This window comes from Tachyglossus aculeatus, chromosome 1, assembly GCF_015852505.1.
Source record: "Tachyglossus aculeatus isolate mTacAcu1 chromosome 1, mTacAcu1.pri, whole genome shotgun sequence".
In the NCBI taxonomy this organism is placed as follows: domain Eukaryota; kingdom Metazoa; phylum Chordata; class Mammalia; order Monotremata; family Tachyglossidae; genus Tachyglossus; species Tachyglossus aculeatus.
Genome location: NC_052066.1, coordinates 102,852,403 through 102,868,160, shown reverse-complemented (window position 1 = coordinate 102,868,160; position 15,758 = coordinate 102,852,403). Strand labels below are relative to the sequence as shown.

Here is a 15,758-nt window from a genome sequence, read left to right as displayed (position 1 = left end):
CATCCGCATAGAGATAGTAGTTGAAGCCATGTGAGCGAACTAGTTCTCCAAGGGAGGGGATGTAGATGAGGAATGATGAACTGAACCTTGAGGGACCACCAGAGTTAAGGGGTGGGAGGCAGAGGAGGAGCCCATGAAAGAGACTGAGAATGAGTGACCAGAGAGATAGGAGGAGAGCTAGGAGAGGACAGTGTCAGTGAAGCCAAGATTAGATAATGTTTCCAGGAGAAGGGTATGGTCAACAGTATCGAAGGGGGCTGATAGGTCAAGGAGCAGAATTAGGATGGAGTAGAGGCTGTTGGCTTTGGTAAGAATGAGACTGACAGTGACCTATGAGAGAGTGGTTTCTGTGCAGTGAAGGAGAGGGAAGCCAGATTGGAGGCAGTCAAGGAGAGAATTGGAGGAGAGGAATTTGAGACCGCGGGTGTAGACAACTCGCTCAAGGAGTTTGGAGAGGAATGGTAGGAGGGAATTGGGAGGATAACTGGAGGGAGCCGTGGGGTCAAGGGAGAGTTATTTTTAGGATAGAGGAGCCATTGGCATGTTTGAAAGCAGTGGGGAAGAAGTCAATGGAGAGCAAACAGTTGAAGATGGCAGATAGGGAGGAAAGAAGGGCGGGGGGGTGGGAGTTTTGATAAGGTGCCAAGGGATGAGATTGGATGTGTAGTTGGAAGGGGTGGATTTTGAGAGAAGGCAGGAGATCTCCTCTTGAGATACAGCTGGGAAAGATGGGAGAGTTGAAGAAGGGGCAGGATGGGGGAGGGACAGGAGAGGGGCAGGGGAGCTTTTAGGAAGATTATGCCTCATGGTTTCAGTTTTCTGAAAAAAGTAAGTGGCCAGGTCATTAGGGACAAGGGTTGGGGAAGACAAAGGACAGGGGTTTAAGGAAGGAGTTAAATGTCTGGAACAACTGGTGAGGGCAATGGGCATGTTGTCAATAAGGATGAAGAAATCATTTTGCTGGGCAGAGGAGAAGGCAGAGTTAAAGCACACAAGGATGAACTTGAAGTGGATTAGGTCGGCATGATTTCCTTTAGCAGCACTCAGTGGCTCATGCACCAGAGTGAAGGAGGCGGCTGTGGAAGTAATCCAGGGTCTGGGGTTAGTGGTATGAAATTGACAAAGGGATAGGGGAGCCAGTGATTTGAGTTCCTGTGGAAGCAGATATATATATAGACATTACCTTACTGCATCTTCATTTCATGGAGCACGGGCCTGGAACTCAGAAGAACCTGGGTTCTAATTCCAGCTCCTCCACATGCCTGCTGTGTGACCTTGGGAAAGTTATTTCATTTTTCAATCCATCATTACCTCATCTGTAAAATGGGGATTAAGATGGTTAGCCCTGTGTAGGCCAGTGATTTGAGTTCCTGTGGAAGCAGATATATATATAGACATTACCTTACTGTATCTTCATTTCATGGCCTAGTGGAAACAGCACGGGCCTGGAACTCAGAAGAACCTGGGTTCTAATTCCGGCTCCTCCACATGTCTGCTGTGTGACCTTGGGAAAGTCATTTCATTTTTCAATCTCTCATTACCTCATCTGTAAAATGGGGATTAAGACGGTTAGCCCTGTGTAGGACAGGGACTGTATCCAACAATCTGATTTATTTTGTATTCCTCAGTGCTTCATATGGTGCTTGGCACATAGTAAGCGCTTAACAAATACCAAGATTATTATTATTATTATTAAATTATCATCACCAGTCAGTTATCAAGGAATGAAGGACAGGAAGAGAGGTCATCTTCTCTAGCAGCCAACTCCCCAAACCACCCTTGTCCAACTCCTACCCCGCCGTGGTGCTGCTGAGGGGCTAAGGAAACAGTGTGACCTAGTGGAATCAATCAATCAATCGTATTTATTGAGCGCTTACTGTGTGCAGAGCACTATACTAAGCGCTTGGGAAGTACAAGTTGGCAACATATAGAGACGGTCCCTACCCAACAGTGGGCTCACAGTCTAGAAAAGAACATGCATGGGACTGAGAGTCAAAGGACTGGGATTCAGATCCCAGCTCTGCCATTTATCTGCCGTGTGACCTTGGGCAAGTCACTTACTTCTCTGTGCCTCAGTTTCCTCATCTGCAAAATGGAGGTTCAATGCCTGTTCTCCCTCCTATTTAGACCGTGAGCCCCATAAGAGTCAGGGACTGTGTCCAACCTGGTAATCCCTGGGGTAGGAGAGATTTGATCAATAATACACACTGGGTAGAAACAGAAATTTCCCACTTAGAACAATTTCCAAAAATAATAATAATGTTGGCTTTTGTTAAGTGCTTACTATGTGCCAAGCACTGTTCTAATCACTGGGGAGATACAAGGTAATCAAGGTTGTCCCATGTGGGGCTCACAGTCTTAATCCCCATATTACAGATGAGGTAACTGAGGCACAGAGAAGTTAAGTGGCTTGCCCAAAGTCACACAGCTAACAAGTGGTGGAGCCGGATTGAACACTCACTAAGTTTGTTGCCCCTATTATGTGCTTGAGGAAGTAGAAAACCTATTCCTTTCCCACTAGGAGTTTAATGAGGGAGTCATGCAGAAAAAAATTTACAAGTAATTGTCAGAGTAAATTGAAAATACAATCTATTGCAGATATGGACACAAGAGCTGAGGAAGGGTATCACTACTAATAATTATGATCAATCAATGGTATTTATTGAGTGCTTACTGTGCACAGAGCACTGTGCTAAATACTGACTGAGGCCCCTTTTTCCCAGACTGAGCTCCCTTTTTCCTCTCCTCCTCCCTATCCCCTCCGCCCTACCTCCTTCCTCTCCCCACAGCACCTGTATATATGTTTGTACAGATTTATTACTCTATTTATTTTATTTGTACATATTTACTATTCTATTTATTTTGTTAATGATGTGCATTTAGCTTTAATTCTATTTATTCTGATGACTTGATACCTGTCTACATGTTTTGTTTTGTTGTCTGTCTCCCCCTTCTGTGAGCCCGTTGTTGGGTAGGGACCGTCTCCATATGTTGCCAACTTGTACTTCCCAGCGCTTAGTACAGTGCTCTGCACAGTAAGCACTCAATAAATATGAATGAATAATATGAATGAATAATATGAATGAATAATATGAATGAATGAATGAATAAATAAATGTTTGGGAGAGTACACTATAAAGGAATTGGTAGGTGTGTTTCCCGCACACAAGAAGCTATTGTTAAGTGCCTACTTTGTGCCAAGCTCTGTGCTAAACACTGGGGGACACAATCAAATTAGACGCAATCCCTGTCCACCTTGGGATCACGGTATTTCATCTCCATTGTACAGATGAGGACACTGAGGCTTAGAGATGGGAAGTGATTTTAGACTATGAGCCCACTGTTGGGTAGGGACTGTCTCTATATGTTGCCAACTTGTACTTCCCAAGTGCTTAGTACAGTGCTGTGCACACAGTAAGCGCTCAATAAATACAATTGATGATTGATTGATTGATTTGACCGAGGTCACACAGCAGACAAGTGTCAGAGCTGGGACTAGAACCCAGGTCCTCTGCTTCCCAGGCCTATGATCTCTCCATTAGGCTCCTAGTTATATAAGTACTAGAGTTATAAATTGTATAAGTTGCATAAGTGCTAGGGAGGCAGCATGGCTTGGTGGCTAGAGCACAGGCCTGGGAGTCGGAAGGACCTGGGTTCTAATCCCGGCTTCGCCACCCATCTGTTGTGTCACCTTGTGCAAGTCACTCAACTTCTCTGTGCCTTAGTTACCTCCCCTGTAAAATGGGGATAAAGATGGTGAGCCCTATCTGGGACAGGATCTGTGTCTAATCCAATTACCTTGTATCTACCTCAAAGCTTAGTACAGTGCCTGGCACGTAGTAAGCACTTAATAATAATGGCATTTATTAAGCTCTTACTATGTGCAAAGCACTGTTCTAAGCACTGGGGAGGCTACAAGGTGATCAGGTTGTCCCACGGGGGGCTCACAGTCTTAATCCCCATTTTACAGATGAAGTAACTGAGGCCCAGAGAAGTGAAGTGACTTGCCCAAAGTCACACAGCTGACAATTGGCGGAGCCGGGATTTGACCCCCTGACCTCTGACTCCAAAGCCCGGGCTCTTTCCACTGAGCGACGCTGCTTCTCCTTAATGTGCATCCCCTTCCACGCTGTTTCACTTAACAAACACCACAACTATTATTATTAGGTAGCTAAGTAGGTAGAGAAGCAGCGTGGCTCAGTGGAAAGAGCCCGGGCTTTGGAGTCAGAGGTCATGGGTTCAAATCCCGGCTCCACCAATTGTCAGCTGTGTGACTTTGGGCAAGTTACTTAACTTCTCTGTACCTCAGTTACCTCATCTGTAAAATGGGGATTAAGACTATGAGCCACATGTGGGACAACCTGATCACTTTGTAACCTCCCCAGTGCTTAGAACAGTGCTTTGCACATAGTAAGCGCTTAATAAATGCCATTATTATTATAACTCCCCTGTGCTGGGCAGCAGCAGCATGGGAGAGAGTCAAGGGCAGAGATTCATTTACTGTGCAGAAGGAGGCAATGTGCAGATAAGCACCGTGGCTTAGTGGAAAAGAGCCTGGGCTTTGGAGTCAGAGGTCGTGGGTTCAAATCCTGACTCTGCCAATTGTCAGCTATGTGACTTTGGGCAAGTCACTTAACTTCTCTGTGACTCAGTTACCTCAACTGTGAAATGGGAATGAAGACTGTGAGCCCCCCGTGGGACAACCTGATCATCTTGTAGCCTGAACAGTGCTTTGCATTATTATAGTAAGCTCTTAATAAATGCCATTATTATTAATGGTAAAGTCCTTCCATATTTTTACCAAGAAAACTCTATGGGTACACTATCAGAACGATTGCAGATGGAAATGGGGCGTTCTGTGTCCATGGCGTCACTATGGGTCCAACACGACTCGACAGATAAGACAACAACAACAAAAATTGGGCTGGTGTTTGAGATGCTGGGAGTAAACTGGGACAGAGTTGTCGGAGGAAATGATATTTTAGGAGGACTTTAAAATGAGGAAGAGCTGTGGTATCTGTTGGATTTGGGTGGGAAGGGAGTTTCAGCCTGAGAGAGCAGCATGGGTGAGGGATCAATTAATCAATCAATCGTATTTATTGAGCGCTTACTGAGTGCAGAGCACTGTACTAAGTGCTTGGGAAGTACAAGTTGGCAACATATGGAGACAGTCCCTACCCAACAGTGGGCTCACAGTCTAAAAGGGATGGCCCGGGACCATCAGAAAGGTCTATTAGGCCTGGTGTGTGGTGACAGTGCTCTGTGCTGTTGAAAGGTTTTTCTAAAAATGATGCATTTTGAAGGCAACTTCTGCTTGTTGGTACAGAGAACTGGATCCCGAGACCTACCTGCAGAGAAGCCAGCACAGGATAGGGAGCACGTATAAGAAGGCCATTTATGTCCAGTACACAGATGACTCCTTCAAGAAGCCAGTTGGGAAGCCACTGTGGCTGGGGTTTTTAGGCCCCGTGATTAGAGCCGAGACCGGAGACACCGTTTTTGTTCACCTGAAGAACTCCGCCTCGCGGGGTTACAGTTTTCACCCACACGGAATGACCTATACGAAGGAATACGAAGGTAAGGCCTTCTTGGGGACCTTTCCACATGGGAAATGCATCTCTCTGCCCTCAGTACGTAACTCATTCAAATGGGAACTGTGCTAAAGGAACTTCCTCCCACCCACACACCCCCGCCCCTCCACCGGGCAGAAACTCCGTAATGATTATGGTGTTTGTTAAGCGCTTACTATGTGCCAGGCACTGTACTAAGCACGGGGGTGGATACAAGCAAATCGGGTTGAATGCAGTCCCTTATCCCACGTGGGGCTTACAGTCTCAATCCCCATTTTACAGATGAAGTAACTGAGGCACAGAGAAGTGAAGTGACTTGCCCCAGGTCACACAGCAGACAAATGACAGAGACGGAATTAGAACCCAGGACCTACTGACTCACAGGCCCGTGCTCTATCCATTACGCCATGCTGCTTCATGAACTCCATCTAGTTCTTTGTAAAGCCAACATGATGTTTCACTCATGCTTTATCAATTAATCAGCCGGTGGTAATTATTCAGTGTTTACTGTGTGCAGAGTACTGTACTAAGCACTTGGGAAAGTACAATATAACAGAGTTAGTAATAATAATAATGAGAAGAAGAAGAATGATGGCATTTGTTAAGCGCTTACTATGTGCAAAGCACTGTTCTAAGCACTGGGGAGGATACAAGGTGATCAGGTTGCCTCATCACCGTGGGGCTCACTGTCATCCCTATTTTACAGATGAGGTAATTGAGGCACAGAGAAGTTAAGTGACTTGCCCAAAGTCACACAGCTGACAAGAGGTGGAGTCGGTATTTGAACCCACGACCTCTGGCTCCCAAGCCCATGCTCGTTCCATTGAGACACGCTGCTTAGATATGTTCCCTGCCCAGAACGAGCTTATGGTCTAGAAACTGTGCCAATGTATTATCATTATTCCTAGTCCTGCCATTGGTCCATTCATTCATTCATTTGATCGTATTTATTGAGCGCTGTGGGCCGAGCACTGTACTAAGCGCTTGGGAAGTCCAAATTGGCAACAATGAAAAGAGTGTGGCTGTGTGGGTCAGGCAACATAGATTCTGGTGCCGGTTCTGCCAGCGGGGGCTAGAGCGTGGTGATGAAGTCCTCTGAGAGGAGAACCACTTGGAGCATTCAACAAGGAGACAGGTCCAGCGGGAATCCTGGACGATAGCTGGTTAATGTGGGTAGGGAAGACTTCAGCAGCTGCGTTCCGACACTATAGCACAGCATTGTATTATATTAATATCATCGAATATATTACACAATATATTAATTGCTATTAATGTCTGTCTCCCCCTCTAGACTATAAGCTCTTTGTGGGCAGGGAATAATAATAATAATGGCATTTGTTAAGTGCTTACTATGTGCAAAGCACCGTTCTAAGTGCTGTGGGGGGATGCAAGGTGATCAGGTTGTCCCACGTGGGGCTTACAGTCTTAATCCCCATTTTACAGATGAGGTAACTGAGGCCCAGAGAAGTTAAGTGAGTTGCCCAAAGTCACACAGCTGACAAGTGGTGGAGCCGGGATTAGAACCCATGACCTCTGCTCCCAAGCCCGTGCCCTTTCCATTGATAGATGCTGCTTCTCTTAATAATAATAATGATGGTATTTGTTAAGCGCTTACTATGTGTCAAGCACTGTTCTAAGCACTGGGGTAGATACAAGGTAATCAGGTTGTCCCATGTGGGGCTTCCAGTCTTAATCCCCATTTTACAGATGAGGTAACTGAGGCCCAGAGAAGTTAAGTGACTTGCCCAAAGTCACACAGCTGACAAGTGGCGGAGCCGGGATTAGAACCCATGACCTCTGGCTCCCAAGCCCTTGCCCTTTCCACTGAGCCATGCTGCTTCTCTTAATAATAATAAAGATGGTATTTGTTAAGCGCTTACTTGTGCCAAGCACTGTTCTAAGCACTGGGGTAGATACAAGGTAATCAGGTTGTCCCATGTGGGGCTTACAGTCTTAATCCCCATTTTACAGATGAGGGGACCGAGGCACAGAGAATTGACTTACCCAAAATCACACAGCTGACAAGTGACAGAGTGGGGATTAGAACCCACAACCTCTGACTCCCAAGCCCGTGCTCTTTCCACCAAGCCACGCTGCTTCCTCTTATATTGTTATATTGTACTCTCCCAAGAGCTTATATGTTGCCAACTTGTACTTCCCAAGCGCTTAGTACAGTGCTCTGCACACAGTAAGCGCTCAATAAATATGATTGATTGATTGATTGATTACAGTGTGCTGCACACAGTAAGTGCTCAATAAATACAACTGAATGAATGCATGAAATACGATTGAATGAATTGAGTGGATGAATGAATGAATGAACACTGTTAGTGTTCTGCACACGATAAGCGCTTAATAAATATGATTGAATGAATACCTTGTTGCACAAGCTGCAGAGGGTAAATAGGCCCTGCACGCACTTTGCAACGTGTAGCACCCCTGCCCTACTGGTTGCTCGTTGCACTCCAGGCTACAGCGGGAACATGACAGGCAAAGATGAGAAACTGCGAGAGGCTATGCCCATATCATCAGCTCTAGAATCCATCCCTTCGCATATGTTCTTGATCCTACGCGCTTAGTATAGTGCTCTGCACATAGTAAATGCTTCAGTTAATACCTCTGATTGATTGATTAAAGTCTCAGGACTGAGCCATCTGTACTTCCTGATGGGGGTCATTGTCAAGGCCTTCACCACTTTTCGATGTCTAATCAATCCATCGATCCATCAGTGGCATTTACTGAGCGCTCTCTGTGGGCAGAGTGCTGTACTGAGCGCTTGGGAGAGTACAATACAAGAATATAACAGAGTTTATAAAGACACGTTTCCTGCCCACAGTGAGCTTACAGTCTAATGAGCCATCCAGTTAGGAAAATACACTAAAGCCAATCGAAATCATTCAGCAGTTCATTCAGTTTACAAGGGCCACATTTGGAAAACAAATATAAAATTACAGTAGTTCAGTTGACCACGAATACATACTACTACAAGCATTGTCTTGTTGGGTCACAATAATGGTCTCCAACAGCGGCTACAGGATACTTGGAAAAAGCATGGGATCTTGCTTGGATATTCATCAACATGATTATGAATGTACCATCTTACACTCCTAACTTTCCCTTTGAAATCCCACTGTGGCATTCATGCCAGTGCACTTATCTAAACCCTTCTTGAGTTTATTAGTATTTTCTTCCTGAACAATTTCCTCTGTTAATGAATTCCACATGGCTACTAGCCACTGGATGAAGAAGTGTTTCATTTTTCTTTTTTTTTTCCAAACCTCAGTGGGTCCCCCCCTTCATCATCATCAATCGTATTTATTGAGCGCTTACTGTGTGCAGAGCACTGTACTAAGCGCTTGGGAAGTACAAGTTGGCAACATATAGAGACAGTCCCTACCCAACAGTGGGCTCACAGTCTAAAAGACTAAAGACTAAAAGATTAAAGCCTAAAAGCCCCTTGTGCTGGGGCTGTGGGATTTGGTGAACAACAATTTTGTGTCTACCCTGTTCACTCTTCTGGCTTTTGTGACCGTCAATCATGTCCTCTTCCAGTCTGCATCTTTTCAGACTGAAGAATTCTAATCCTTGCAGTTTAAGTCTTCTCTTTCCAAATTTATTTTTCTAGAAATTGAGTCATTAGGTCAAGAGTTAAGTTTTTCCATTCTGATTTCCTGTGTTCAGACCTAGCTGATTTGTCTTTCGCATGCTGATGTTTCTCAGCTTATTGTGGGGTTACACATATGTTAACAAAAGTATTCGAATTTCCGGATAGGATAAACTTCTTATTTCTTGCATTTCCAAAACAGAAAATGATCAAAAAATTATTAAACAATTAATATCATTATGTTTATTTCAGACACTTGTAACAGCATTTAAGCACTTAGTACAGTGCTAAGTGCATAGTACAGTGCTCTGCACATAGTAAGCGCTCAATAAATATGATTGATTGATGATTTAAGCAAAAAAACTTGATCATGCTTTTAGCAGCTCGTAGTTGCTCCTGAAATGAAACATCCATTGCTCATTTCTAGAAGCCAAAATGGTCTATCGGTCAATCAGTCAGTCATTTGTATTTATTGAGCGTTTACTGTGTGCAGAGCACTGTCCTAAGCACTTGGAAGAGTACAATATAACAATATAACAGACACATTCCATGCCCACATCAAGTTTACCAGTCTATAGGGGAGACAGACAGTAATATAAATAAATCACTGATATGTACATAAGTGCTGTGAGGCCTCATTGAATTCATTTCGTTCAATCATATTTATTGAGCACTTACTGTGTGCAGAGCACTGTACTAAGCTCTTGGGAAAGTACAATATAATTGAAGACATAATCCCGGTCCTTAAGGATTTTACAATCTAGTGGAGAAGAAAAATCCAAACTAATTTACAGATTGAAGAAGAGAAAAAAGCAAGTATGTAGATGAGTAAGTGCTTAAATAAGAGGATGTATAAGTCAATATCTTCAGAAGTGCTCAGCAGGTTAGAGTGCTTAATCATAGAAGCAGCGTGGCTAGGTGGAAAGACCATGGGCTTGGGAGTCAGAGGTCATGGATTCTAATCCAGGCTCCGCCACTTATCGGCTGTGTGACTTTGGGCAAGTCACTTAACTTCTCTGTGCCTCAATTACCTCATCTGTAAAATGGGAATTAAGACTGTGAGCCCCACGTAGGACAACCTGATCACCTTGTATCCCCCAGCACTTAGAACAATATTTTGCACATAGTAAGCGCTTAACAAATACCATCATTATTATTAATGGCTATCACTGAGCACTTACTGTGTGCAGATCACTGTACTAAGCACTGTACTAAGCACTTGAAAGAGCACAATACAACAGAGCCAACAGACATATTCCCTGCCCTTAAGGAGTTTACAGCCTAGAGGAGTAAATGAGTAATTCACACAGAAACACTCAGGCAGTAGTTTGAGTTGAGGGTATGGTGTACAGAGAAGGAAAAAATAATCAGAGAATGACTCCCGGAGAAGATATCATTTCAGAGGGACTTTAAAGATGGAGCAAACTGTGGACACTTTGTGGACCTCATTTTACAGATGAGGTCACTGAGGCCCAGAGAAGTGAAGTGACTTGCCCAAAGTCACCCAGCTGACAGAGCTGGGATTTGAACCTATGACCTCTGACTCCAAAGCCCGTGCTCTTTTCCACTGAGCCACACTGCTTGTCACTGAGCCATGCTGCTTCTGTATATATATGTACATATGTTTGTACGTATTTATTACTCTATTTATTTTATTTGTATATATTTATTTATTTTATTTTAATATGTTTTGTTTTGTTGTCCATCTCCCCCTTCTAGACTGTGAACCCGCTGTTGAGTAGGGACCGCCTCTAAATGTTGCCACCTGTCCACAAGTTTTGTTTTGTTTTCCGTCTCCCGCTTCTAGACTGTGAGCCTGCTGTTGAGTAGGGACCGCCTCTATATGTTGCCACCTGTCCACATGTTTTGTTTTGTTGTCCATCTCCCCCTTCTAGATTGTGAGCCCGTAGTTGGGTAGGGACCGTCTCTATATGTTGCCAACTGGTACTTCCCAAATGCTTAGTACAGTGCTCTGCACACAGTAAGCGCTCAATAAATATGATTGAATGAATGAATGAATGACAGAATGGAAAGGGAGGGAGTTTTCCACAGTGAGGAAGGCATGAGAAAGAGAAAGCAGTGGGGAAGCAGAGGACCTGGGATCTAATCCAGACTCTGCCACTTGTCTGCTGTGGGACTTTGGGTAAGTCATTCCACTTCTCTGTGCCTCAGTTACCTCAACTGTAAAATGGGGATTAAGACTGTGAGCCCCATGTGGGACAAGGACTGTGGCCAATCTGATTTGCTTGTAACCACCCCAGTGCGTAGTACAGTGCCTGACTCATAGTAAGCACTTAATAAGTACCACAATTATTATTATTATTATTACTGTTATTACTATTAAGTCAGAGGTAGGAGAAGAAGAATGAGGCATGGTGAGTAAGTTAGCTTGTAAGGAACAAAGAACTGCATGTAGTGGAGAAGAGAGTGGAATGGGGGAAGGAGGTGATGAAGTACCTTTCATCCATTCATTCATTCAATTATGTTTATTAAGCACTTATTGTGTGCAGAGCACTGTACTAAGCTCTTGAGAAAGTACCATATCACAATAAATAGTGACATTCCCTGTCCACAGTAAGCTCACAGTCTAGCCTGAAGTTTATGGTCAGGAGCTTCTGTTTGACGCAGAAAAAAACACATAGCCACTAAAGGATTTTGAGGAGTGGGGAGAAGTGTATGAAATATTTTAGAATAATGGTCCTGCAGCAAAAATAAGTATAGACTGGAGAGGGACAAGATTGGAGGCAGGGAGACCAACGAGGAAGCTGATGCAGGATATGACAAGTACCTGGAGAGGGAGGGGTGGATCCATGAAATGTTGGAGAAGAAAAACTGACAGGATTTTAGCAACAAACTAAATGTAGCAGTTGAAAGAGAGGGATGGGAGGAAATGCCAAGATTTCAGACTTCAGAGACAGGGAGAGGAACGGTGTTGTTAACTGTGATGGGAAAGATAGATGAAGAAAAGAATTTGGGAGGGAAGATGTCACGTTTTAAACTTATTGAGTTTAATTCGTTCAATTGTATTTATTGAGCGCTTACTTGTGTGCAGAGCACTGTACTAAGTGCTTGAACACCTCATTTGAATAACATTAGAATAACAAATTAACTTTTTCCTAAAAGGTTTGCGAAAATCCTTCAAGTTGAATGCCACTATTGGCCACTACTATTTTGTATTTGCATAAAGCTTTTACTTCCAAATGCTGTCTCACTTGTTCTCACAGTATTCCTGAGAAGTATTCTGGTCTTGAAGGTGAGAATATTGAGTCACAGAGTGAGTGATTTGCCCAAGGCCATATAGTTAGGCAGCCTCAGGGGCCGTTTTTTTAGACTAGCAGTTCCCAGATGATGTACCGGGGCCTGCTGACATAAACTGAAGACTTCTTAGGTGGGTCCTGGAAAACCTGGGTGCAAGCATGTTTGATTTTAGCATTCGGGCTGAGCTAGTGGAAAGGGCATATGCAGATATCAGCGTGGCTTAGTAGAAAGAGCCCGGACTTGGGAGTCAGAGGTCATGAGTTCTAATGCCGGCTCCGCCACTTGTCAGCTTTGTGACTTTGGGCAAGTCACTTAACTTTTCTGTGCCTCAGTTCCCTCATCTGTAAAATGGGGATTAAACTGTGAGCCCCACGTGGGACAACCTGGTAACCTTGTAACTATCCCAGCACTTAGAACAGTGCTTGGCACATAATAAGCATTTAACAAATGCCATCATCATCAAGGTGGCAGAGGAGGTACCAAGGCAGGGCTGGTGAGGTAGATTTGGGAGTCATCCACATTAAGATGCTATTGGAAACCATGGCAGGCGGTGAGCTTCCCAAAGGAGAGAAAACAAAGAGAGAGAATATAAAGTGAGAAGAGAAGGAGCCAGAACAGAGACTTCAAGGCTGCCTATGGGTAGGGTGAGAGGTAGAGGGAAATCCAGCTCACGAGGCAGATTCTCACTCCACCCTCAGTGCCTCAGTACTTACATACATATTCCTAGACTCTGTCATTTCCCCTATCTGCAATTTATTCTAGTGTCCATCTCCCCGTCTAATATATTGAGGCTCCTCGTGGACAGGGAACATGTCTACCGACTGCCATAATTTACTCTCCAGATGCTTAGTACAGTGCTCTGTACACAGTAAGCATTCAATAAATACCATTGATTAATTGATTGATTGAGAGGGAGCAGCTAAGAAAGTAATATTAGTGGCCAGAGAGAGAAGAAGAGTGGATGCTAGCATTCTAAAGAGGTGAGAGGGTATAAAGAGGCACAGGCTGAGGGAATGGATTATGAAAAGCAAGTAGTAGAATTCTTGAGAGAGAGGGTGAAAGGGAGGGAGGGAATTGCAGAGGTAAGAGAGCTACTCTGGGGAGCTCATACCTGATGGTTAGTTAGTTCATTAATTAGAATATCAAATATACTGCTGGGAAAACTAAACAGAGAGAAATTGAGTGATTTTCATAGCATCACTCAGTTGATAAGTGGCGGAGCTGGGATTAGAACCCAGGTCCATGCTCTTTCCACTAAATCTCGAAAAGAGGAAGAAGCCCAGAGGGTCTGTTGAAGCTGTGGAGCCGGCACAAGAAAAGGACTGAGGAAGAGCTAAGATTCATTCTAAAATATGCAAATGCATGTCATTTATCATGTAATAAAACACTGCATATCTTGATTATCAAGGAAGAGACATGAGGGTGATTCTGTTGACCATTCCGTTCCCCAGGTGCTCTGTATCCTGATAACACCACAGGTTTGCAAAAACTAGATGATCGAGTAAATCCCGGAGAGCGCTACATGTATAAATTTTCCTTGCCAAGAGAACAAGGGCCAGGTGAAGGAGACAGCAATTGTGTGACTAGGATTTACCACTCACACATAGATGCCCCGAGAGATATCGCCACAGGACTCATTGGACCACTAATCATTTGTAAAAAAGGTAAAGAAGTTAATGAGTTCATCATTAGTAGTCCTAGTTGCTTGACTTGCTAGAGGGATTCTTTTATTTTTCACATCAGATGTTCCATTTGTCTTGTGAGATAGGGAAAGACCATTATTATCCTTTATCTTATAGCTGGGGAAACTAAAGCCCCTAAAAGCTAAAGGGCTTGTCCCATAGGGACCGAGAAAGGCTTGGATACCAGTGCTCCCAAAATCCCAGGGACTCCTCCTTTTCCACACACTCTCATTGAATGCACCTGGCCAATAAAGAGCTAACCCAAACACCGCTACCTGCCTAACCAACAGCTGAAAGAAGTCATGGCCAAAGCAGGTGATTCTCTTTCTAGCAGTGTTAGCATCACTACCATGAAGAAGGCATATTTGACTCAGGGGGGCTATAAATTCTCACTTCAGACCCCAGATCTATGGCTGATCCTGTGGAGCCTCCTTTCCCCTGCTGAGAAACAGAGGCAATGGAAGGATCCTAAGCCCCAGGGACGTAGGAGGGAAAGCCAGTGAACCAATTTTAAATCACTTTGCAAGTACAACCACATACTAATGCTAAAAACTAATGCTACTTATTTTCTACATTTAAAAATAAAAATCTAAGAAAATGACCGTCTTTGCTTCAGGGGCGCTGGTTGGAGAGAAGGAAAAAAATGTTGACGAGGAGTTTGTGGTGATGTTCTCTGTGGTCGATGAAAACTTCAGCTGGTATCTAGAAGAGAACATTAAGACCTACTGCACTGAACCAGACCAAGTAAACCCTGAAGACGAAGCTTTCCAGGAGAGCAACAGAATGCACTGTGAGGTCTTTTCTGATCATTCACCACTGCCATCTAGTTGGTCCCCAATTTTGGAACTCTTGTTGCTGTATTAAGCACTTACTATGTGTCAAACACTGTTCCAAGAAGTGGGGTATATCCACATTAATTAGGTTGGACACACATCCTGTCCCATGCTGGGGCTCACAGTCTATGAACTTGTGTCATGGATGACTGAATGGAGTGGGTTTTGGGTCTTTAGTTGAGTTCAAAACTCTCCTCCCTTCCCTGGGTTAGCTAGGGGCCCCAATCTGCTGTTACACTGTGGGAGGAGGACAGTTTACTGTTTCTACTATTTTCCCTATCCCTAACTTATTTTGATGTTGATCTCCCCCTGTAAACTATAAACTCTTTATGGGCAGGATTCTTGTATTGTACTTTCCCAAGTGCTTTAGAATGGTGTTCTGCACATAGTAAGTGCTCTATAAACACCACTGATTGATTGACTCTGCATAGTAAGCACTCAGTAAATGCCACTGACTGTTAAAAGCGATAAACTAATCACCAAGATTAGTTACTGAACACCTAGCCTTATGTAGGAAAGTATGGAAAAACTGATCATTTTGAAAAGTTCATAAAAATAGGGGTTGGGGTTAGTGCTTTTCTCAGTATCTCTATAGATTATTCTCCTTTTCTCTTCTCTTTCTTTCTCTCATTTTCTCCCTCTCTGCCTATCCCTCTTTCTCTACCCCCTAGCTCTCTGCCTCTTTTTTTATTCTCTTTGTCCTCTTCACATTTGCCTCTTTCCCTCTCTGTTTCTCCCTCCTTCTTACTCTTCCTTCTCACACTTCTCAGTCTTTCTTCCCGAGGCCCCGCATCTTTTTTCCCAACACGTC

The 15,758-nt window shown here is 43.9% G+C and overlaps 1 protein-coding gene across 1 annotated transcript in view; it reads left to right on the top strand.

Moving 5' to 3' along the window:
- The window catches only part of LOC119931984 (ceruloplasmin), a 68,144-nt gene that overhangs the window by 9,367 nt on the left and 43,019 nt on the right, over positions 1-15,758 (top strand). Inside the window, exons 2-4 of the mRNA XM_038750815.1 lie at positions 5,327-5,577; positions 13,884-14,096; positions 14,731-14,904. Of these exons, the coding sequence (XP_038606743.1) occupies positions 5,327-5,577; positions 13,884-14,096; positions 14,731-14,904 (638 nt within the window). The remainder of the gene's footprint in view (positions 1-5,326; positions 5,578-13,883; positions 14,097-14,730; positions 14,905-15,758) is intronic.